Raw genomic sequence first — 23,381 nt, 5'->3', positions numbered from 1 at the left:
ATGCTTTCAGTCTCTTTATGCTTGAGCATGATGCTTTCAGTCTAAAAAAAATTGCCTAATTTTAACTTTTAACAAAACTGCATTAAAAGAGCGAGTTGTGCCAATACCAAACATTCAAACATCTCGGCCAGGAATTAGCAACAAGAAAACATAGAGACTTAGCTTTATTTCCGAAAAATGCTGAAGAAAACATGATCTTATCCTTTTGCTATGCCACCTGACAGCACCATTTTACAGGAATATTCATATCCACATTTTTGTTGAAAATGCTCTCAGAATGCACCAAATTCAAAGTAATTTTTCAAAATTTTCTGGGGGAGGCCCCCCAGACCCCCCGTCGCTGGGTGTCGTCTTCGGCGAACACGCCGGCGGGCTTCGCCCGCCGGTCGTCAAAACCTCTCCTTTCAAAATTCCTGGCTACGCTACTGGTCTTAACACTAAACTGACATATTGCAATTTTTGTGGATACCGGTGTTTAAGAGGTTAAAATGCCAAAATCATTCAAATTTTTTCGGCCCCCCCTAACGTAAAGTTGGCCCCCCCTTGCTCTGCGGTCTGGCTACGGCCCTGAGGAAACATCTTACTCACTAAAACTTGTCACTACAATACAAATTACTGAGATAAAGACGGAAATTTTGTCCAGTTGGCAAGCACAAACAAAAACGTTTTAATATGCGACCAACTTTTCAAGCAACAATTTTAAGAATGAGAATAGATTGCAATATTCCAAACGCACGTAACCATCTTCTGTGACGTAATAATGATAAGCATTATAAAGCTATTCAAGCACCTGTTAAATTTGGCTTACATCATATCTCGTAATTCAAGATTTAACGATGATGTGCGGTAATGCTTCACAGGTGAGACAAAGGTGATGCAATCTTTGCTCATTTCTAGCAATAGTAGCCTACATATGACGTAAAACGTCAGGTACAGTATAGACAACGGTTTTATGTGACGTTTGATTTGAAGATTGTCCGTAACACCCATTTCATAGCCTCAAATTCAAAGAACACATCAGCTTACTTCCTATCCCTAATTAAGAAAATATTAATTTTTTTTAAATATTTGTTTCAATCTCCCGGTTCAGCGCTGGCCTGGAGTGTAGCTTACTAGGTTGGCGCAGTTATCTACAGAGGTGGGCAGTAACTAGTTACAAAAGTAACTAGTTACTGTAACTAGTTACTTTTTGAGTAACTGTAACGGTAACTTCGTTACTATTTTCCAAAAGTAACGAAACGCGGTAACTAGTTACTATTTTAGCACTTTTTCAACAGTTACAGTTACAAGTTACTTTTGTATTGAAATTTCAGTTTTTAATGCCGTTTATTTCTCTGCACGTGTTTGTGTCTTGCTTAGTGCGTGTTTGCTGCGTTTTGCGCAATAATGCATTTTTCTCGCAGATGTATCGGCGCAGCACTGCGCATGCGCGGTTCTACTTTTGTTTTGTGGTCTGGTTGAGATGGGTTGCCATATTGGCGAATTTATCGCCAAAGTCCAGAAATCTGGCGATTTTTTAATACGTTTAGCTTTATATTTATGATTTGGCTCTTTTTTGGCGATTTTTGATAACTGATTTGCCTAAATTAATTGTTTTTGACGATTAATCAATATGTATCAAAGACAGGCAAGACACAACAATACAACAGGGTTGAGCGTTATAATAATATATTTTACATATTTACAAATGAGTTTAACAGTCAAACGTTTTCGGTTTAACTTAAGCCTTCATCAGGAACCTGAAAATATTTATAAGAATGCAGTAAATTTCAACTTCTTGAAGGTAATTAACTAACTGACTATAAGCATCAAGAAACACGCAGCAATTAAAAGCAATTTGTTGATGCTTATAGTCAGTTAGTTAGTTACCTAAAGAAGTTGAAATTTATTGCATTTAGTGTAACGCTTGCAATGCCTCTAAAAAGATTGTCTGACATTAAAACCAGCAACAGCATTGCTGTTTGCTTGCCGATGGCGGACGTTCTTGTGGAAGCAATACAAACCAGATTTGGTCATTGGTTCGAGGACAGCGACTTTCAGCTTGCGACTGCATTCCACCCACAATTTAGATTTATCTGTGTTTAATGCATGACAATTAAGCGACACTGCTGAAGACCAAAATAAAACAGAACATGCTTCAAGCAATTGAAGAAGCAAACTGCTCTGCTGATGAGGGGAGTAGCAGCGACACTGAAGTGGATGGTGGTAGGTAGAGCCACAGAGGAATTTTTGCACCACTTTACGCAAAAACCAAGAAAAGAAAGCAATGCGCGTTGAATCTGTTACAGGAGTATTTGGAAGCGGGCCCTGAGGACAAGTTAAGCGGATCCAGATTCACAATTGGACCGATTAAAAAACTGTTTTAAAAACATAACACTCCCTTTCCGTCAAGTGCTGCAGTAGAAGTATTGTTTTCATTGCAGCACTTGTTCATCACCAGACTTTATTTGTTCATCCCCGACGCCGACACACGCTCCATCGACTTGACACTACCAAGACAGGCGTGGGTGCGCCTCAACCGTCTCCGTGCGGCGTCGGACTTTTCCGCTCAACCATGCACCAATGGGAAATGGGCTCTTCCTCCTCCTGTGAATGTGGTGCCGAGGAACAGCTCGCAGACCACATCATTGATTGATTAATTAAATCTTTATCCTCGGACTGGCAAAGCTTCTTCAGAACTTAATCCTGGCAGTTTTGCATACTTGTAGACTAAAGGCTTTAAATCACTGACCAGGCCCGGTCACCGATATTGACAGAGTGAAGTTTCCGATTGTTGAAGTCTTGTTGCCGGGAAATTATTCCATCTATTAGATGCCACTAAATGGAGAGCAGTCCTTAACGTGCGTTGTTTTAGAGCATGCCCTGAGGTTCGAACCAGTGCAGCTTGATATTGAAGCTTCTTCGTTCCAGAAGTGACGCGCTAACCAATTGAATTATCGGTACGGACATCATCAATGACTGTAACATCTTCAAGCCACCTAACGGAGTGGAAGGTCTGCGTGTCATGAATGATGTAATCAAAGACTGGCTGCTCTTTAGTAGCCTTCCAGTGTAGTCCGGGAACATTGTGAATCTGGGGCGGTAAAAGAATAGACTCTCGGCCCCAGAAGCTCACACGACGACGACGATTGGGCAAGGACATTTTAAAGCCCAAAAGGGCAGGCCTGAGTGACGAGCACTTTGAAATGCTCGTATTTCTCAAAGGAAATAAACATAATTATAAGCCACTGAATATTTTTTTTAAATAAAACCTTGTTGGTTTTGTAGGCCTACTTGTGCTGTTATGTTATAGCATGGATGGCTCTAACACTATATATCAAACATTGCGGTTAAACTGGACTTGCATGCAGAGTTGGCCAGGTGCAGAATTTTATGTTCAGATTTGTGAGTAACTGAAAGTAACTAGTAACTGTAACTAGTAACGGTAACTAGTTACTTTTTAAAATCGGTAACTGTAACGGTAACTCAGTTACTATTTTGGCCAAGTAACTGTAACTGTAACTCAGTTACTTTTGAAAGTAACTTTGCCCACCTATGGTTATCTATCAGTTACTAATTGAAAGGCGGTCGATCATTTTCTTAGTCTATCAGCGTGGTAGCCGATTATATTGTAGTCAGTGCTGTGTTAAGGGGAGGGCCAAGGGGGGCCCGGCCCCCGGGCCCACCATCTCAGGGGGCCCACAAATAACAGACATTTGCGTTTCAGTGAATTTTTTTTTGATTTTCCAAAGTTTACTGCGTGTACTTGTCCATTATAAAGATGATTTAGGTCTTATTATACTAAAACATCTCAAATTTGGGCCCTTACTACACTGAAACATCTCTAAAAACACCATTACCGTACTATCTTAAAAGAAAGTTAAAATGCAATAACGCCAGTTCCGGTAACATGATCTGCCGAAATATATTTAACATATATATAACAGGTGGGATGCAATTGAATATTGAATTCAAGAAGGGCCCAATTGCCACAAAGTGTTTTTGCACAACCGTTTTAATTATTTTGGTCATTTACTTTTGTGGTGAAACTTCGATAATGATTTTATGCTTACTGGTAAAAAGCATCATACCTAATAAGTTCACTCGGTGAAAATTCTGTGGAGAAACTATATAGAAGTTGAAGTGTAATTGATGTAGTTGGGCCCATTTCAAAATCAATGGAAATATTGATAGGGTATTTTTTATGTGTTTACCAATATGATTGAAAAATTTGGCTGTTTTTTTAGTAAGTTTTATAATTTACAAGACATTGAAAAAAATTGGAAAGCACAAATAGTGAAATGAAAAAAAATACTAGAGGGCCCTTTTTGAATTCACATACCGGTATTCAATTTCTTTTGATTGAAAGAAATCGGAAAGCACAAAAAGTGAAATGAAAAAAAAAAATGGAGTTGGACCCTTTGTGAATTCACATACCTATAGCCTATAGGCTATTCAATTTTATTTATCCGCCCCGATAGCTCAATTGGTTAGCGCGTCACTTCTGGAACGAAGAAACTTCAAGATCAAGCGGCGCTGGTTCGACTCTCGGGGTGTGCGCTTGAGCAACGCACGTTAAGGACTGCTCTCCATTCAGCGGCATCTAATGGATGGAATAGTTCCCCGGCAACAAGACTTCAACAATCGGAAACTTCACTCTGTCAATCTCGGTGACCGGGCCTGCGTCAGTGATTCAAAGCCTCTACAAGTATGCGAAACTGCCAGGATTGAGCTCTGCAAGAAGCTTTCCCAGTCCGAGGATAAAGATTCAATCAATCAATCAATCAATTATTATTTATCATTGCATTTTTAACATTTACAATACGGTAATTATAAATATCCTTGACTAGTGATGTCACGAGCAGAAAAAACCTGTCCGCTGCCGCACTGCACATGTCTTCCCGTACACTACACGCAAAACATCTCGAAATGTCATATTGCCTCTGCAGTCTGCACCATGAAGAATAAGAGTGCACTTGTGCAAGTGCACATCAAATGCAAGGGAATCTATTAAACAAAAGCAAATTTTGGAAAAAATTTAGGGCCTATTTAGGCAATTGAGGAACTTGCACCACTTGTTATCCTCTTTTTATACCGTAGCTCATCTGAGTTGCTTTTTATTGAATGCTGGATACTTTTAGCAGAAACTTTCTTCTGTATTTACTTTTTTCTGAATATATGCACATAAAATTTCTCTGATCTTCAAATACCTTATAGGCCTGGCATATCACATGTTGTATGGTAGTCCACTGAAATTACTTTGATCCAAAATAAAAATCATTCTTTCACAAGACCTGTTTAAGTGTTTATTCTTGACACTACCGTAATAGTCTGGGAGCCTACGACAGAAGATTTCACCCCATAAGGTACAAAAGGTTTGACCCCTTGAAGTTACTGGGGTCAACCATGTCACTCACAAAAAGTATGGAAGATTGACCGCACCGGGTGGATCTGGACCCTAGAGCCCCCTAAAAAGCCCAAAAAGGGGGTTAATTTCACCCCATAAGGTACATGGACCAAACTTGGTGAAAACGAAGTTCTATGTCAGGACATCACAAAAATATCAAATCTAACAATATTTTCGAGTAGAAAGGTGATGTAAGACTCCCCCCAAAGTGACCCCCCAGGGGGTTAATTTCACCCCATAAGGTACATGGACCAAAGTTGGTCAAAACGAAGTCTTATGTCAGGACATCACAAAAATATCAAATCTAACAATATTTTCGGGTGGAAAGGTGATGTAAGATGCCTTCAAAGTGACTTCCCTTAATGTGACCCCCTCGGAAGGTTTATTCCACCCCATAAGGTACATGGACCAAACTTGGTCAAAATGAAGTCTTATGTCAGGACATCACAAAAATATCAAATCTAACAATATTTTCGGGTGGAAAGGTGGTGTAAGATGACTTCAAAGTGACTTTCCTTAATGTGACCCCCTCGGAAGGTGTATTTCACCTCATAAAGTACATGGACCAAACTTGGTCAAAACGAAGTCTTATGTCAGGACATCACAAAAATATCAAATCTAACAATATTTTCGGGTGGAAAGGTGATGTAAGATGTCATCAAAGTGACCCCCAGAGGGTTTATTTCACCATAGAGTACATGGACCAAACGTGGTCAAAACGAAGTCTTCTAGGGCACCACAAAATATCAAATCTAACAATACTCTCAGTTGGAAAGGTGATAAAAGACCTACCCAAAAGTGAATCTCCTCCTATAGTTTAATTTACTTCATCCCTTTCTCGAACCAACCTTGGTGTAACGAAAGTGCTATGCCAGGACAGTACGAATGGATTAAATTTAAAAATATTTTTATATAGGTTTTGATGAAATACATTCACAAGCTGTCCCATGATGCATGAAATGGAACTATAGCCTACTTTACAAAAAGTTTTTGTATAAATCATATTAAGTCAATCGAAAAAAGGCAACAGGACATGACAATACATGGCTTTGTAACACCAAAAACAGAAAGTACACAAGAAGCATATAGGCTACAGTAGCCAGAAAATTGATCCAAGATCTTGATACCACCACTAAATGTGGACTTAATCGAACAACTGACTATCCAAATCAAAACGTTTCGAAATGAATCATTTGGAACGTTAATTTAGGCAGTAATGAACATTTTCCAGCTGCTACAATAAATAACCTAATAAACCCAATGCAGTAAATTTTTATTTAATGCCATTTGCTTCATGTCTCCAATCAGTTATCGTAACTGTTCATTCATAAACAGAGATTGTTCGTGTAAATGTAAACGGTCGTTTCTTTATTCTTCATTGTCACTGCTGTCGCTTTCACTTTCTTCATCTTATTCTTCAGATTCATACAATTCTCCTGTTATATACAGAGATAAAGCAAGCTGTCTGCGATGTACCAGCCCCAAGCAATGTGGTTATCCGCACGTCTGACACTGACTGTCTTGTAATTGGCTTAGGTTGCTATGGAACTTTTGATCCTTCATTAAAGATATGGATAGAAGCTGGCTTGCAAAGCAATAACACGCAGCGGTACATCAACATCAACCAGCTGCATAGGCCTACCGCACTTGGAGTGACGATTTGCAAGTGTTTACCTGCATATCATGCCTTTACAGATTCTGATTACACCTCGTCATTTAGCAGGAAAGGGAAAGTGCGGCCGCTGAAATTACTCCAAGGAAACCACGAAGCGCAGGCAGCTTTTAGCCAACTCGGACACGACAAAGAAATTAGTGAAGACACTATCATTGCCATAGAGAACTTTGTGTGTAACATGTACAAAAACAAGAAAATTAATTATGTCAACGAAGTCCGTTTACAAATGTTTTTAGACGGCTACAAACCCAAAAAAGAAAATGAAAGGATATCATGCATACCAGAAGCTACTGTAGATAGTAGTACTCTACCACTTTGTTTACGAGTACTTCTCCAGAAGACAAGGCGCACACATCTCATCACAAGATGGTGGTTATCTTCAACTAGAAGTGAACAAGCAGCAACGTTGCTGCTAGAGTATGGCTGGAAAGAAGAAGGAGGTTCTTATAAAGTGGTGTGGTTTGAAGGTAAAGGTATAAAGCATCTTTAGATGTCTCTGCGTGGAATCTGATCTCATCCAGGAAAGTCAAGAAGAAGGTAAACAGCATTGGATGTCGCTTGGGTTACCCTTTATAAATATAAAACTTTCTCCTGGTCTATCAGTCGTTTACTTTCTTACTGTAAACATTAGCCAATAACTGGCTGTAAAGTTTCGTTTTAGGAACCTATAACCAATAGTTTCTGCAATCTTGAGAAAAATGCCTGGGTGCACTAAATAACAAATAAATGTTGAACTTTTTCCAGTTAATAGTAAGTTGCAATGTTGCATTATTCGAAGAAAAATAGACGTCTGTAAAAGATAATAAAATTACTATTGTATGTTACGCATATCTGTAGTGCATAATAGCAATTGTTTCGTACAGTCTTTATTTCTCTGTATATAACAGGAGAATTGTATGAATCTGAAGAATAAGACGAAGAAAGTAAAAGCGACACCAGTGATTGATTGATTGATTGAATCTTTATCCTCGGACTGGGAAAGCTTCTTGCAGAGCTTAATCCTGGCAGTTTCGCATACTTGTAGAGGCTTTGAATCACTGGCGCAGGCCCGGTCACCGAGATTGACAGAGTGAAGTTTCCGATTGTTGAAGGCTTGTTGTCGGGGAATTATTCCATCCATTAGATGCCGCTGAATGGAGAGCAGCCCTTAACGTGCGTTGCTCAAGCGCACACCCCGAGAGTCGAACCAGCGCCGCTATTGATCTTGAAGCTTCTTCGTTCCAGAAGTGACGCGCTAACCAATTGAGTTACCGTTTACATTTACACAAACAATCTCTGTTTATGAATGAACAGTTACAATAACTGATTGGAGACATGAAGCAAATGGCATTAAACAAAAATTTACTACATTGGGTTTATTGGGTTATTTATTGTAGCAGCTGGAAAATGTTCATTACTGCCTAAATTAACGTTCCAAATGATTCATTTCGAAACGTTTTGATTTGGATAGTCAGTTGTTCGATTAAGTCCACATTTAGTGGTGGTATCAAGATCTTGGATCAATTTTCTGGCTACTGTAGCCTATATGCTTCTTACGTACTTTCTGTTTTTGGTGTTACAAAGCCATGTATTGTCATGTCCTGTTGCCTTTTTTCGATTGACTTAATATGATTTATACAAAAACTTTTTGTAAAGTAGGCTATAGTTCCATTTCATGCATCATGGGACAGCTTGTGAATGTATTTCATCAAAACCTATATAAAAATATTTTTAAATTTAATCCATTCGTAGGGGAGATGTGGGACCAATGAAACAAAATGGGTATTTTTTCCGTTGTCGCGCGTGATTTTCGCAGTACAGGGCTACTTAAGCGTTTGAGGGAAGCACATCTTCTTACTGTATTTATGCATAGCTAAGGCTTCGGATTGGACCACAGATTAAAAAATTATTTCACTTTTTAAAAGTTCACTTTTTTGTATCATTGGTCCCACCTGGGTGGGACCTTTGCAACACACCATTGGGACCAATGAGACAGGTTTACTACTTACACGAAAACTGTACTTTTTCTGAAGAAAGATTGCATTTCGTGTAAAACCAAAGAACAAGAAGTTTCTAGAACGAACATGGACAGATGGAAGAACGAACAAGCTGATTCAATACAAAATTGTTTAAACAGTAACAGTTGGCTGGGGAGGGGTCGTCACAGACAGCAATGTGATATTGTGACAAGTTTATTGCAAATTTCAAAACACCACACAAGCGTTTCGTTTTGGCAACAGAGGTTGGGTCTGGCAGAAGACATACAATATCACAATGAGACACATAAGCCACATTTTCATTTCCTGGGAACACAAAACAATCCTTCATTTTGTCCGATGTTTTCTCAATTTAGTTTTAAAAACTCCATTTCATAGTCATTATCTTGATCAGGTCCATGTGCAAGCCGGCCGATGAAATGTTTAAATTTAACATCTGCATTTGCATGAACTTTGGCCACTACATAGGTTCCAGCAGAAAGACAATCAGGAATTATGTTTTGCAATGCATTTTCTTTACATGAAACATCACTGGTATCGGTGCAAACACTCTCAACGTCAGCTTCTAGATGAACTTCCACAACACTGCTTGTGTTAGATTCTGAAGATTTTCACAACTGATTTACGTTTTCGTGATTTTTTCTTTCTTCCCTTTGCAACTGCTTTTGGATATGGCCGTATTGAAGATAACAAAATCGAATCATTTTTTTGTAAGGAAGCTGAGGTACAAGGCTCAGTTTCTCCTGTTTGGTGATGCTCATCAGAAGTTACAGAATTCTCACATTGTAGGCTACGTTTCCAGAAATACCTAGATTGATTTGGAGAAATTCATAAATTTAATGAAGTGTGACAACACTTCAGAAAATGGCTCATTTTTCATCCATCCTTCAAGTATCTGCCAAAAGTGGTATGATCAAATTTATGTTTTTTGGCAGCTTTTCTCACAGATAAGTTATATTAAACAATGTCATGCAAAGCATTATTTGAAGCTTCATTTGAAAAATTCCTTTTTAAGCCTTCGGATGGCTTTAACATAGGCATTTTCTGCAAAAAATACTTTCAAATTCAGACAGGGACCTTTGAGACATGGTCTCAATTAACAGTGTCTCAAAGCTCCCCCATCTCAAAAACTTTGAATTAAACGATAGTTTCACAAAACTCGACTTATTATTTCTCATAAAGCCTACCAATCTTGTAAAATACCTTCCTACGTAGTACATGAAAAACTTAGCATTTGCTATAATAAACACTTGAACATAATATTGAAAGTTTTCCAGAAGTACTACATTTTACTTTTGCCTGCCAAAAACATACTTTTGTCTCTCATTTCTGCATTTGCAACAACCTAACTTTCAAACCTCGTGGCAAAGAAGGTTTATGTAATCTCGTTCCAATAACTATCAAAAAAAAAGTTAATTTTTAGTAGGGATCAAAAACGAGCTGTGTTGTATTGGTCCCCTTGTATCATTGGTCCCACATCTCCCCTACTGTCCTGGCATAGCACTTTCGTTACACCAAGGTTGGTTCGAGAAAGGGATGAAGTAAATTAAACTATAGGAGGAGATTCACTTTTGGGTAGGTCTTTTATCACCTTTCCAACTGAGAGTATTGTTAGATTTGATATTTTGTGGTGCCCTAGAAGACTTCGTTTTGACCACGTTTGGTCCATGTACTCTATGGTGAAATAAACCCTCTGGGGGTCACTTTGATGACATCTCCCAGCTAGAAATTTCACGTGTATTACACGTAGATTCTACGTACCTTGGGTCGTGTATTATACGTTAATTTTCACGTATAATACACGCATATGTGTCGACACTATTTCACGTGTATTACTCGTATATTTGGTGGTGGATTTCACGTGTTTTACACCCGCATTCCACCTAATTTCCTCGTATCTGACAACACTAATACACGTGTTTTCCACGTATATTTGGTGGTGGATTTTACGTGTTTTACACCCGCATTCTACTTAATTTCCGCGTATCTGACAACACTAATACACGTGTTTTCCACGTATATTTGGTGGTGGATCTTACGTGTTTTACACTCGCATTACACCTAATTTCCTCGTATCTGACACGTAGATTCTACGTTCCTTGGATCGTGTATTTTAGGTTAATTTTCACGTATAATACACGTATAAGTGTCGACACTATTTCACGTGTATTACACGTAGATTTGGTGGTGGATTTTATGTGGTTTTACACCCACATTCTACTTAATTTCCGCGTATCTGAAATCAACAATTTAATACATTTGTATTTGTAATCTACAAAACTTATGCGTATTGTGTGCCATTACTTTTATCAATTGCAGTATAAATCGTCCTTGTTAACTGCAGCTATCTATGTATTCAACTTCAAAAACTACACATCAAAGAACATGTATTTAAAATGCGAAAAACTCAACGGTTGTATTAGTGTTTGTACGTGAGGCCGTGATGGTAATGTTTGGTGTAGACGAGCCAGCCTACACGAGGTTGGAATGTCAGGTCAGCATTCAAATTGGCTCGCTTCCCCGTCCGGCTCGCAGAGTTGGTCCTGTTCCAACATGATCTTGTTTTCATTTTCCTTGTGTTTCTGAAAAACAAGAACAGTGTAAACACTAGCAGCGTACTCGGGAGGATAAAAATGCGTTAGGCAAATAAATAAAAACTTAGGCTTAAATGAAAATTCCTTAATCGCTGATAAACGTTCTTATATTTACCTGTAGACCCTTTGGAGCATTTTTTAAAAAATCCGTGATTGCACCATCAAGTTGGTGTAGTTTTCCATCTTTGTTTAGTGTAAGCCAACATCTTTAAAACCATTAGGTAAAGTATGTTTATGACGTACCGCGCCGTAAAAATAAAAAAATGAATGAATTTGACATACTTTAGTATATCACAGTATATCTCTTTAGCTATTTAGAAGTTGTATTTCAATCAAACAATATAATATAAAATAATTAAGGAGCGCTCACAATTATTGTCAACAGCTAATGGTTGACACTTTACAGCAGGGCTACTCTACTGGCGGATCGCGGTCCGAATTCGGACCTTCTGGGTGTTGATGGTGAACCTTAAGCTTTTGGAAGAATAACCTCATTGCCAAGTTTCAGGGCTTTTTTAAACAGATTTCTACTGGGAGGAAGCAATTTTTACTGAGATTATCCTAGTTGCTGAGGGGCTGCGACATCCAGACTCCCCAACACTTTCTCAGAAATCCAATGCGAGTTACATTTTACCTCAAAAAGTGGTTTGGTACAGATAATTTAACTTTCGTGGTTGCGTGGAAAAGAACTTATTTACCGGACTGCTAAAAATGTTCAACTTGTCAACCTGGAACATTGTTAACATTAGTTGAGTAACCCTGCTCTACAGAATTGAAATTGTTGGGAAAATAATGTGGTTGATGTCAATTGTGAACACTCCCATAACAGGAAAAGGTAACGAAGTTGCTAACGTGATGGCTTACTTGTGATAACGGAGTAAATAGAAAGGGGTTGTAGGGCTTTTTTCCCTTTCTTCCCCTTCAAACTATATTGGGACCAAAGTTCGCTTGTCCCAATCTTCCTCAACATCAAGCGTAGACAACTTGCTGGATTTCTTCCTCCGAGCGCACAGAGAAAAGTAGTCTACAAATAAAAGTTATAAAGCTTTGGTACAGAGTTTGCTTTGTTAAACCAGAGAAATAAAACAGAGTAATCTTAGCGGGTTTAACATAATGTATTACACACAAAAATATAACATAATTAAAATAAACTCAAACGTTTTCGACACGTACGTGTGTCCTCATCAGGAATTACTAAAATCTGCAATGTTCTGATCTTCTTCGTCGTATGAGCTGTCCTCTTCCGGACTATATGTTTGGGCATGATGTCATCAGCCATTCGACAGTCTCGTCATCCAGGGTCTTCAGTCCAAGCGTTCCATGTGGTGGTTGATGGATTGGGCAGTCATGGACGACATGGTCTACTGTCTGGTGAGGACACACGTACGTGTCGAAAACGTTAGAGTTTATTTTAATTATGTTATATTTTTGTGTGTAATACATTACGTTAAACCCGCTAAGGCTACTCTGTTTTATTTCTCCATGGTTTAAATAAAAATTAGTGATAATTAAAGCAGATGATGTCGAAGAAAAAACATAGCCGAAGTAAAGTACTTCAAAATATAATGTCTGCATACCAAGTTCTTTTTGAAATCTTGACTATTGTCCAACTTGCCACAAAACTCTTCAAAGTTTAGGACATCACGAAATGGCGCCAGGTTTACATCTACAGGTTCAGGGTCTGCAACAGCCGAAGTACTCAGCTTGTGCAAATATACCATCTGCGTTTGCTGGTTCTCCAATATGTTGATCAGCTTTGCACTTAAAAATTTTAGGTCCATTTCAATTTTGTCAAGCCTTCTCGTCGTTGTGGCTTCAAATGCTGTAAAATTTTTGTGATGAGCTATGCGGTCAAAACTTTAACAGTTTGAAATCAATTACAATCAAGTACTTGTATTGAGTAGCCTACAACTGTGCTGGGTACATTGTACAAGAAAAAGGTATCAAGTAGCACTGTATTCTAATCACGCTCAAGAATAGCATACCACTCACCAGTTAGTGCAAGAGATGGTTCGTCGGTGATCAAATTCCGTCTATTATGTGACGACACAAGACTTCGCACTAAAAAAGTTATTAGTAGAATACAGTGGTGTAACCGGCTACAGTTGCTAATTAATTCTTCAATATTTTGAATAAAAATTATGTTACAAATCTCTTGCAACATTCCCAGATATGATTGATTGCATTTTATCCTTCTAAGTGGGAAAGCGTCTTGCACACTAATAATAGAGGACACTGCGTAGAACAACTTCTGCAGTCTGCACCCACCACGGAGTCGACTGTATAACTGTTTCCAAATGGATTTATAACTAATGTGACTGGAATTTAATGCTACCCATCACTCCTGATGGATTACTGGGTAGAGGTTATCGTTGTAAAGTTCGTTGCCCAAGGAAACAATCTGGTGTTGGAAGGTTTTGAACTCGACACCTCTCGATTCCAAAGCCAGCACGTTAACACTACACCAAAGTTGTCAGCTCATGTTAATACCATACTGCTATACAGATTAGAATAGGCTTGGCTATAACCATGTAGAAAATATTGTCATCTCAACCACAATACACATACATGCAAATACATACATGGCAATTCAGATGGAGCGTGACGTTTCTTTCCAGTACTCGATCCTGGCTTGCCTGGTGTAAATAAGAAAAAAACTTATTTAATTGACATGTTTCAACTTTGCAGAGATTGGTAGGAAATTATGAAAAATTACTGTACTTGATGGAGTACAGTCTTCATATTGTGGCGGTATCGGTAAAGAAAATGAAGAGTTCAATGTAAGCCTCTTTGTCTGATGTCCTTCATCATCATCGCTATCTAAACAAAAAATGAAGTTTACCGTAAACTTCAAATTACAACGAACATGTTTTCTGTGTAGTACCTAGCATTAAAAAATCCGTCTGCCACTATTGGGACAATCTATTTCGGAGAATTCGACTCGGTGAAATCGACAGCCATTTTTGAAGATTTCTAAAATCCCACAGCGGCATATGTATATTGAAAGGAATTAGTTTATAATAGAGGTTATTTACCAAAAAGTCTCAGCCAGAAACAAAAAAAAACAGTTGTCAAACGACGTTTCATGATTAACAACAGAGGTTAATAAAATAAGTCTCAGCGAAAAAAAGCAATCTGGGCAGAAACAGATCCAACACTGACTGCAACGCAGTGTTCTATATAGATAAGACAGCAGTGCCACTGTGCCAGTCTATGATATTTCAGTAATCAACGTAGGTACTAGGTAGCGCAGTTAAGACTGACTGAGGGAGGGTCGCTAAAACCAATTACCCTCTTTCATTAATAATATCTACTTGTTTAAGCACTGCACAGGTATATGGTCAAACAAAGGGTGTACTGTAAGATTGTACATGTACTGTCACGGAATTGTTTTCAGCGTCTCTCCCTCAGCCAGTATCAACTTACTGTGCTAAGTACGTTGACCTCTCTCTGTATATATGGAACTGTGTAGCTTAAAGTTTTCGGGTAATAACACAAAACAGCTTTGCGCCATATTTATACATGTACAATCACTAAAGTAAGATCGCAAGAGTCTGTTTCCCTCTATGAGGGTTCGTCGGGAGGTACTTACTGACGAACTCTCGTAGGGGGAACAGACTGTTGAGTGTTGATATCTACATTAAATTTAAAATTAAATATAGAACTACATTCAATAAATTTTTCTTAACTATTTTATCAATTGTTTATCATCAACCTTCAGAGTCAGGAAAACTTAGGACTTCTACTCTTCTCTTCCTACGCTTTCTGATGGTCAGATCTTCTTCTTCCAAGTTCGAAGTGTATTCTGCTTGCTCTGACATCGCCAAAGCAATTTTATAGTCATCTGAAAAATAAACAGCTAGACTAAACTAAATATAGTTATCAGGTTATCAATAATTTACTTCATGCAAAAGTTATCAATACTTGTCATAAAGAAATTGACTACAAAACGTTCTTCTTGCCATAAACACAAAATTTGTAGCAATATAAAAATATATTATTTCTTACCATTACACCCAGGACTCTTATTGCATACAATGTCCATTTTTCCTTATCCACAATTGAGCATTTTTTAACGTGGTAGCTTGCTCTAAATGGTGGCCAATAACAATGACCTAAATTGGTAGTCTGCAAAGTAAATAGCAATTAATACCAACAGTCAGTACGCCATTTATAAACCAGTTAAGTGAATTTGGTATACTGTACTAGCTTAAAAATACACAAGATCAACACCTGTCAAAAAGTGGAATTGGTTTTACTATGTTGTTGAACAAAGACACAAAACTGGATAAAATAAATTTTCAAACAATTTACCAATGTTTGCTTTGCAGCCAAATTAACCACTAAGCCAATGTCGTCCATCAACTTAATAATGGTGCTCACCTCATTTATAACTGTCCATGGACTTGGTACAACCTGAACAGCATTTTCCCCTGTAAACTCAACAATTGTATATTTTGCCATTTCTTGACACTAAGTGATTACTTTCCTGAAATGAAAATTCAAAACAGATTGACAATTATTAGGAAGGCAAGAGCTTACCCTTCTCTCAAGTTTTACAGGCATGGTACGACATTTGTGTCATTTAGGGCGATTTTTTGTCACTAAAGGTACTTTTTTTAGTTGAACCAATTAACAAAAGAAATGTAGAACCAAAATTTCATGGTTGTGGGGTAAGTTATAAAGTTACCAAAAGTTAACTTTTGTGTTTGTAGGTTACTTTTTATTTGTTTAGTCACTTTATTTTGCATACTTTTTTGCCTAATTCCCCTTTTTATTTATCTTGCATTGCTACTGGAGAGATGAATTTATAATACATTCTATGTAATGCCAAGACTTTTAATATATCTTCTACTATGATACGGAGTTTAGGTTTGCACGAGCCCATGCATGTTCGTATTGCTAGTACTGTATTCCCAAAAACTCGTAAATGTGAAATAATTTTTTGGGGTGAAACAAATTGTGTTAACTTGATTGACAGAAACTTTCTGCCAGAGAAAGTAAAACATTACATATAATATGTATAATTTGAATTTGTATTATATATAATTATGATTTTAGTACAAATTGAAATAAATTTACATGCTTTTTTAAGTTGAATTGCTGCCATTTCTTTCGCTTTCTTGTTTATGTTGAGTAAAGTTACATTTTGGTTACTTTTTCCCAAATTCAAAGTCACTATTTTGAGTTTTTACGTTACAAAAAAAAACCGCCTTAAACTTATATATATACGAAAAATATACGAAGCATAGTAACATATTTTTATGCAAGCACTTTGGTCAATTCTTTTATAATATTTATAATACAAGGCAAACGCATGACACAGACAGTACTAAGCTGATAATTTGAGTCATACTTCACACTGGGGTCCACGTCTTTTAGGTGCAGGCAGTTAGGCACCGGTCAAATTAAGGCACGCACACTGTTGCGTCAAGATATTTAGGTGCAGAGCACTGTGGCGCCTGTTCATTTAGGTGCTATTCCTAATAAAGTCTGCAGATTGTATCAGCTCAACTTTGGCAAAACCTAGTCGAGGTTGTGATGGAAAACCAAATTACTCTTCACTCAAGCCTACCACCCGCTTGAATATAGGCTACGATACATTTTTTACTTCTTCATTTTTTTACATTTTTTTATTTTTTTTATTTTTTCATTTTTTTACATTTTTTTTTTGATGCATTTTTTTATTTTTTATTTTTTCGAGGTTGTGATGGAAAACCAAATTACTCTTCACTCAAGCCTACCACCCGCTTGAATATAGGCTACGATATATTTTTTACTGATGTGTAGTGTAGGACTTAGCTAAAAGTGAACTCAGTCATGTTCGGAAACTTGAATAATTTATTGATACAGTATTCGCCGACACAAACCTGGACTAACAACAAATAAATGCACACACATTAACAAAACAACATATTTTTCTGTTCAATATAACATTTAATGTGAAAAGCATTGCGCTACTTGCCAAGCTGATACAATCTGCAGACTTTATTAGCCTACTACATAATTTTTCATTCAGGCACGTTACCTTTCAAGGTTTTGCCACCTTTTCCCGTTCATTAACGTGCTGGTAGGTCTATATCGATTTTTGTAGTTAGTATCTTTTTCGTTCCGGACGCGTTAATGACGAAAAAAAAAATGATTGCTGTGACCGTGTTTGCCAAACGATTCATTACATTTTTGCTCTCAACAAAGTTAGTTAACAACAAGTTAGTTATATACAATGCTTCTTTTAAAAAAATGGTAATGGTATGTAAATGTAATGCAACTCAAATTAAAAATTGACTACAAAAATGCACTTCGAGTCAAAATTTAGTTAAAAAAAGAACGCTTCCGGGTAGTATCGAACTCAGTTCCTCTAGAATAGGAGCCGACGACGTATCCCACGCGCCACAAATCGAGTTGGATAAAATGGTTGGATTAGAACTTATATAGGCTACGCGATTCTCGTCTTTTGCTTTGAAAGAGAAAAAGAAAAAAGTGACTGTATAATGACGTAATGACGGTCAAATAGTGTTTCAGATTCAAAGACCGGCGCCGGTCGACTAGCCACTGCCTTACTTTTTTGTGCGTTGAATCCGATATTCGGTACTTTTCTGTAAAGTTTACAAATAAACAATGTAAAATATTAACCGAATTCCACAATTTTGTTAGGCAGACTTTGAAATTCTATTGAGAGGAGCGATTTGCGGGGAAACCCTGGTTGATCGCATTCAACTCGAACCCTGCATTCTTTTTTTTAGGCTAGGTCCAGGCGCTCATGCAGTTTGTTAGAAAGGGTCGTAATTGTTAAAGCATGCCGATTCACTTCTTTGAATTTTTGTCAATTTATTACAATTTGCCTTGAGCATTCAGAAAGAGTGGTGGAATAATTTTTTTTTTAATATTGATTACTACATTCTTTACTCTTTACTTTTTTTCTAGTATTGAAATCGGTTAATCAGTCTTCGAAATTAGCATATTTTTACTTCGGCAAAAATGTTGCCGAGGCCAAACGGCAAAAGTTGAAATTGCCTCGGCAATTGCTGTGAACGTTTATCACGAAAAAATTGTAGGCTACCACAACATGTAAAACGAGAAGCGAAAAATTTAATAGAGTAGTCTATCAAGACCGCATTGTTTGATTTGTTGTGATGTAATAATACCAAAAGTAGCGATAAAACGAGCAACGCGATACCCACGCTGTTACGATAATTCATGTTAAATAACTCATGGGGGGGAAGTATGTTAATTTTGGGTTGATTCAACGTTCGAGTCAGCACAAATCGATTTAATTTTCCCGACCGGTTGTATTGCGTAACAACAACGCCCAATAAGAAATGACGACGACGACGTCATTTCTTAAGACGCTTGAAGCTTAAGCTTGAAGACGCAAAACTGCCCGTTCATGAACGCGCGATGTCATATGATCGGAAGCATTACTTTTCTTTACTGCCGAAGTACCATTTATCCAATTCCATACTACTTTTTTATCTGGGCCCCGTAGCTTTTCTAATTCCGATTTGTTTCCGTCATAAAATTCTTTACAAATTTTGCAAAATACTACACTAACTTTTCCTTCTGTCCCCTCTGTTTCATGGGTGCAACCTAGTTCGTACCCTGAACAGTTCGGACCCTCAGTTCGTACCCTGAAAAGATCGAGAGAAAAAATTTAAAAAAGCCAAAGTCGCTGATCGCAGTTTAATAGCACAAAGCCGAAGTCGCTGATCGGAGTTTCCGCAAACAAACTCGAGGGCTAGGGTTAGCGGAAACCGCGGAACTGCGGAAAAATATTTGTGGAAACTGCGATCAGCGAGGGTTAGAGCAGAGCATAGATTACTCGATGATTAGAGTTAAGGTTAGCCGAAACTGCGGTTAGCAAAACTGCTGAAAAATGTTTGCGGAAACTGCGATCAGCGAGGGTTAGGGTTAGAGCAGAGGCGGGCAACTTCTCCAGTCGGCGGGCCTGATATGGGAAAATGAAGTACTTGGAGGGCTGGATTCATGAATCACTACATTAAGCGCGTATTTATCTACCTGTACAAAGAATGAATCCTATTTAATGTAATGTAAACTTTAAGTTTAAAGCATAAAGACCAAAAACAGTCTTTAATGAATTTATTAACGTAATGTACTTCAATAGCTGCTGAAGTCAATGAGACATCTGTGGTCGATCAAAGTTGTCACTTTCATTGCAAAGCAAGCATACGGTAGCCTACTGCTTTCTTGCCGACTTGTGTGAAAATGCGCTTGAGCATATTTGTTAAAATCGCGACACTCCTTTTTAACTTTACGTTACTTGGCAAAATCCATAGGAAAATATTTAGTGTAAATTCAAAATCTAATTCTAACTGAAAACAAAGAAACTAAAAACACAAAGAACTAAAGTTTAACCAACAATCAGTATTATTTGTATACGTTCCCGGTTTAATTATTAGGCTACACTAATCAGCCAAATTTCACTTTAATCTATTTTTCCGGCTTGAGGCTGAAGGAGATTCTTACAAGAGACAAAGAAAAAGGATGCAAGGCCCGTTTATGACAGAACATAACATGTTTGTCACTTGACTAAAAACCGAAAACAAAGAATCAAAAAACTAAAAAATAACCAACAGTCAATATTATTTGACGTAGTAAGCAAGTACTGGTGGATTGCGGCAGAGTGTGGCCGCGGGCCACATTATGTAAAGACGGGAAACCGTCTGTATGTTGCCCGTCCCTGGGTTAGAGCATAGATTGCTCTATAGTTAGGGTAAAGGTTAGCGGAAACTGCGGAAAAATGTTTGCGGAAACTGCAATCAGCGAGGGTTAGGGTTAGAGCATAGATTGCTCTATAGTTAGGGTTAGGGTAAAGGTTAGCGGAAACTGCGGAAAAATGTTTTCGGAAACTGCGATCAGCGAGGGTTAGGGTTAGAGCATAAATTAATCTATGGTTAGAGTTAGGGTAAAGGTTAGCGGAAACTGCGGTTAGCGGAATCTACGGAAAATGTTTGCGGAAACTGCGATCAGCGAGGGTTTGGGTTAGAGCATAGATTAGCCTATGGTTAAGGTTAGCGGAAACTGCGATCAGCGACTTCGGCTTTGTGCTATCTTTCTCTCGATCTTTTCAGGGGGAAAATTTTAAAATGTTTGCGGAAACTGCGATCAGCGACTTCCGCTTTTTTTAATTTTTTCTTTCGATCTTTTTAGGGTACGAACTGAGGGTCCGAACTGTTCAGGGTACGAACTAGGTTGCATCCCTGTTTCATAACCTATAGCAGGTAAATTCCATATTTTAACTGTATCTACTCTTCCTTTATCATGATTTATATTGGCAATGACACTGGACAAGAACAAGCATTCGATGAAAGAATAACTTATTGCGTACCGGTAATAATTAAGCCAGTATTTATAAGGTTGCAAACTTTTTTTATGGTTCACATGAGCATTGTCAGCGTATAAAATTGCACCTGTTGTTGTTAAAAATGTTACGCAACCAGACATCTATCACAAACCGCAATTAGTAACCAAGCTCACTCTAAAGGTTAACGCGTTAACCTATTACTTACATGTATTCTACGTCTGTTGATGTTGTGTGGTTCGTTGTGAAAGCGGCGCGATCATTTCTGATACAGCTGGACGAGATAACGGAAGGCGAAGCGCAATAAGGAGTAAATGCTTAGGCTACAATAATTTGACGTCTACTGGTGTTGAATCAATGCAAATAGGGTGATATTTCTATAAGCGCCGGCGAAGTAGAAAGTAACCCAAATAAAAACATTAAGCAATAGTAAGATTGAATCAATCTCCTAGTCTGGTTTGGTCTGAGAAAATTAGGGTTATTTTTGTAATCTTGTGGTCCTTACACGCGCTCGTGTGGCCTCGGCATTTTTACTGCCGAGGCTAATGTGCCATTCATGCATCTGCCTCGGCAATCACCTCGGCAATTGCCGATTGCTGAGGCTAATTTCGAAGACTGGTTAATTCTTTACTTTTTTTGGCACTATTGAATATCGGAATATTCTTTACTTTTTCACTATCGACTCTATCGACATCATGAGCAGACCAATTGTACTAAAATGTGCAGGCAGTGCACACCATTCCTTGTTATGCCCTACCATGACATGTCCTACGGTATGTCCTGTCATGCCCTGCCTACACATTTTAGTACCTGTACAACCGGAGCAGACACTAGCCAAGCACCACTTTGAACTGTCAATTTACATAAAACATATTATTACTCGGAAATATCTACGGTAGGCTAAAGTACAACTCCAAATCACTGGCGATGTAGATTCGCCATTTTAGTTAAGATGAAGCTTTACAGTACGTACCATACTGATAAGGTGAATTACATTAGGCTACTAACCACGCGCTGTAAACCAGAAAGATTTTTGAATCTACGATAATAATCCTTATTTCAATCAAGATTTATACCAAACATTCTTACCTTTCAACACGGTACCGTACCGCCTACCAGTGCTGCAACCCGCAGAGCAGCAACGCAATCTGTACAAGCAAGTAAGCAACTGAGAACTGATTACTGAAGCAAGTTGATTAGTTAAATCAACAAATTGGGTTGCCAGACCCACAATAATTCTGTAGCAAAACTGTTGTCGCAAAATCGCCGAACGCAGTGAAAACTCGCCAACTTTAGACATTACAAGGATTTCAAGTCTTTTGGTTAAATGTTTAACTCAGTCCGTCATCAGATGAAAAAAAAATTCGCGACTTTGATACAAAACTACAGAAATTCTGCGGAAAAATCAGGTCTAGTCAATCACTGGGTGACAAGGGTGACTAAAAAAAGGGTCAGCAGATGAGTCAACGTCATACTTTTAATCTAGCCTGGTGGCTAGGCAGTTCTACTGTGAATTTTCCCCGGACATTTAAGCACATTTTAACATATTGACTAATCGCCAAAAGAACTTAAAGCCCAATCAGTTTTCAAAATTTGCCAAAAAAGAGCCAAATTGCCGAACCATAAATTTGAAGCCAAACGTCTTCAAAAATCGCAAGATTTTTGGATTTTGGCGATAAATTTTCAACATGGCAACCTTTCAACTTTATTTTTATTCAAACCTTATATCTGGTAAACTGGCTGTAGTGAAAGACATTATTTTGGAGGGGAGTCAGGGGGCATGTTACAATTCTCAAGATTTCTATGCTGTGCTGTTGTACCATATCCCAATGAGTTGCACAGACCCAGATTAGATTTTTGCATTTTTATGGCTTAATTTATAACTTCTACAAATACAAGTAATCCTCAACAAGTTACTGTATATTGTCAGGAACTTTATTTTATGCTATTTTTACTGTTTGATCGTAATTGTTTAATATCAGTAAGCGAGACCACTTAAATTTACAGTAAGAACTATCGTTAAAACATCACATTAATTTGCGACTATAAAATGTCATGAAGTTTCTTTTTTCACATAACGTAATAAAAACGTGTAAAGACACCTACAAAAACACATAATCTAACTTATATCCTAAACAATGCGGAGGAGCAAGGTTGATACCAATCTACTTGAGTGGAGAATTCTTTTTGTTTATACCGTCCTTGGGAGGTAGTTTTACCTAACATAGATTAAAAATTTCCCAAATGAACGAAAGAGCTTCAACACGTTTAATATACGTGGAAAACACGTGTTACTTTTCAACAGATGGAAACGTGCAATACACGTGGAAACAACATATAATCAACATACCAAAAAATTCCGGTAAAACATCCTTCTGCTCGGGTAAACATTTTTTCTCTTTTGTATGCCCTCTTCTTGGTGTGATTTTAC

General features: G+C 37.8%; 1 protein-coding gene across 4 annotated transcripts; it reads right to left on the bottom strand.

Moving 5' to 3' along the window:
• Positions 1 to 11,225: 11,225 nt before the first annotated feature.
• Positions 11,226 to 23,381, bottom strand: LOC145777508 (uncharacterized). 4 transcript variants are annotated; one of them, XM_082588893.1, is made up of 11 exons: positions 23,301 to 23,381; positions 22,040 to 22,098; positions 16,015 to 16,120; positions 15,640 to 15,759; positions 15,347 to 15,475; positions 14,353 to 14,451; positions 14,214 to 14,267; positions 13,624 to 13,692; positions 13,209 to 13,453; positions 12,496 to 12,655; positions 11,226 to 11,619 (listed from the first exon to the last, which is right to left on the bottom strand). In XM_082588893.1, exons 4-11 carry the CDS (start codon positions 15,674 to 15,676, stop codon positions 11,603 to 11,605), a joined length of 810 nt encoding a protein of 269 aa, XP_082445019.1. In that variant the 5' UTR covers positions 15,677 to 15,759; positions 16,015 to 16,120; positions 22,040 to 22,098; positions 23,301 to 23,381; the 3' UTR covers positions 11,226 to 11,602. The 4 variants fall into 4 exon arrangements, with proteins under 4 accessions (XP_082445019.1, XP_082445022.1, XP_082445020.1 ...); XM_082588896.1 differs by having other exon boundaries at positions 13,209 to 13,312; XM_082588894.1 differs by lacking the exon at positions 23,301 to 23,381 and having other exon boundaries at positions 22,040 to 22,259.

The sequence above is a fragment of the Aplidium turbinatum genome, chromosome 9, assembly GCF_918807975.1.
Source record: "Aplidium turbinatum chromosome 9, kaAplTurb1.1, whole genome shotgun sequence".
Classification (NCBI taxonomy): domain Eukaryota; kingdom Metazoa; phylum Chordata; class Ascidiacea; order Aplousobranchia; family Polyclinidae; genus Aplidium; species Aplidium turbinatum.
This window is presented reverse-complemented; position numbering and strand designations above follow the sequence as displayed.

Coding starts and splice junctions, on each gene's coding strand:
- LOC145777508 (XM_082588893.1), bottom strand. CDS start 15,676: ATGGACATTGTATGCAATAAGAGTCCTGGGTGTAATG. Junction 15,476..15,639: donor TAAGAGTCCTGGGTGTAATG/GTAAGAAATAAT, acceptor TTTATTTTTCAG/ATGACTATAAAATTGCTTTG. Junction 13,454..13,623: donor ACCATCTCTTGCACTAACTG/GTGAGTGGTATG, acceptor AAAATTTTACAG/CATTTGAAGCCACAACGACG.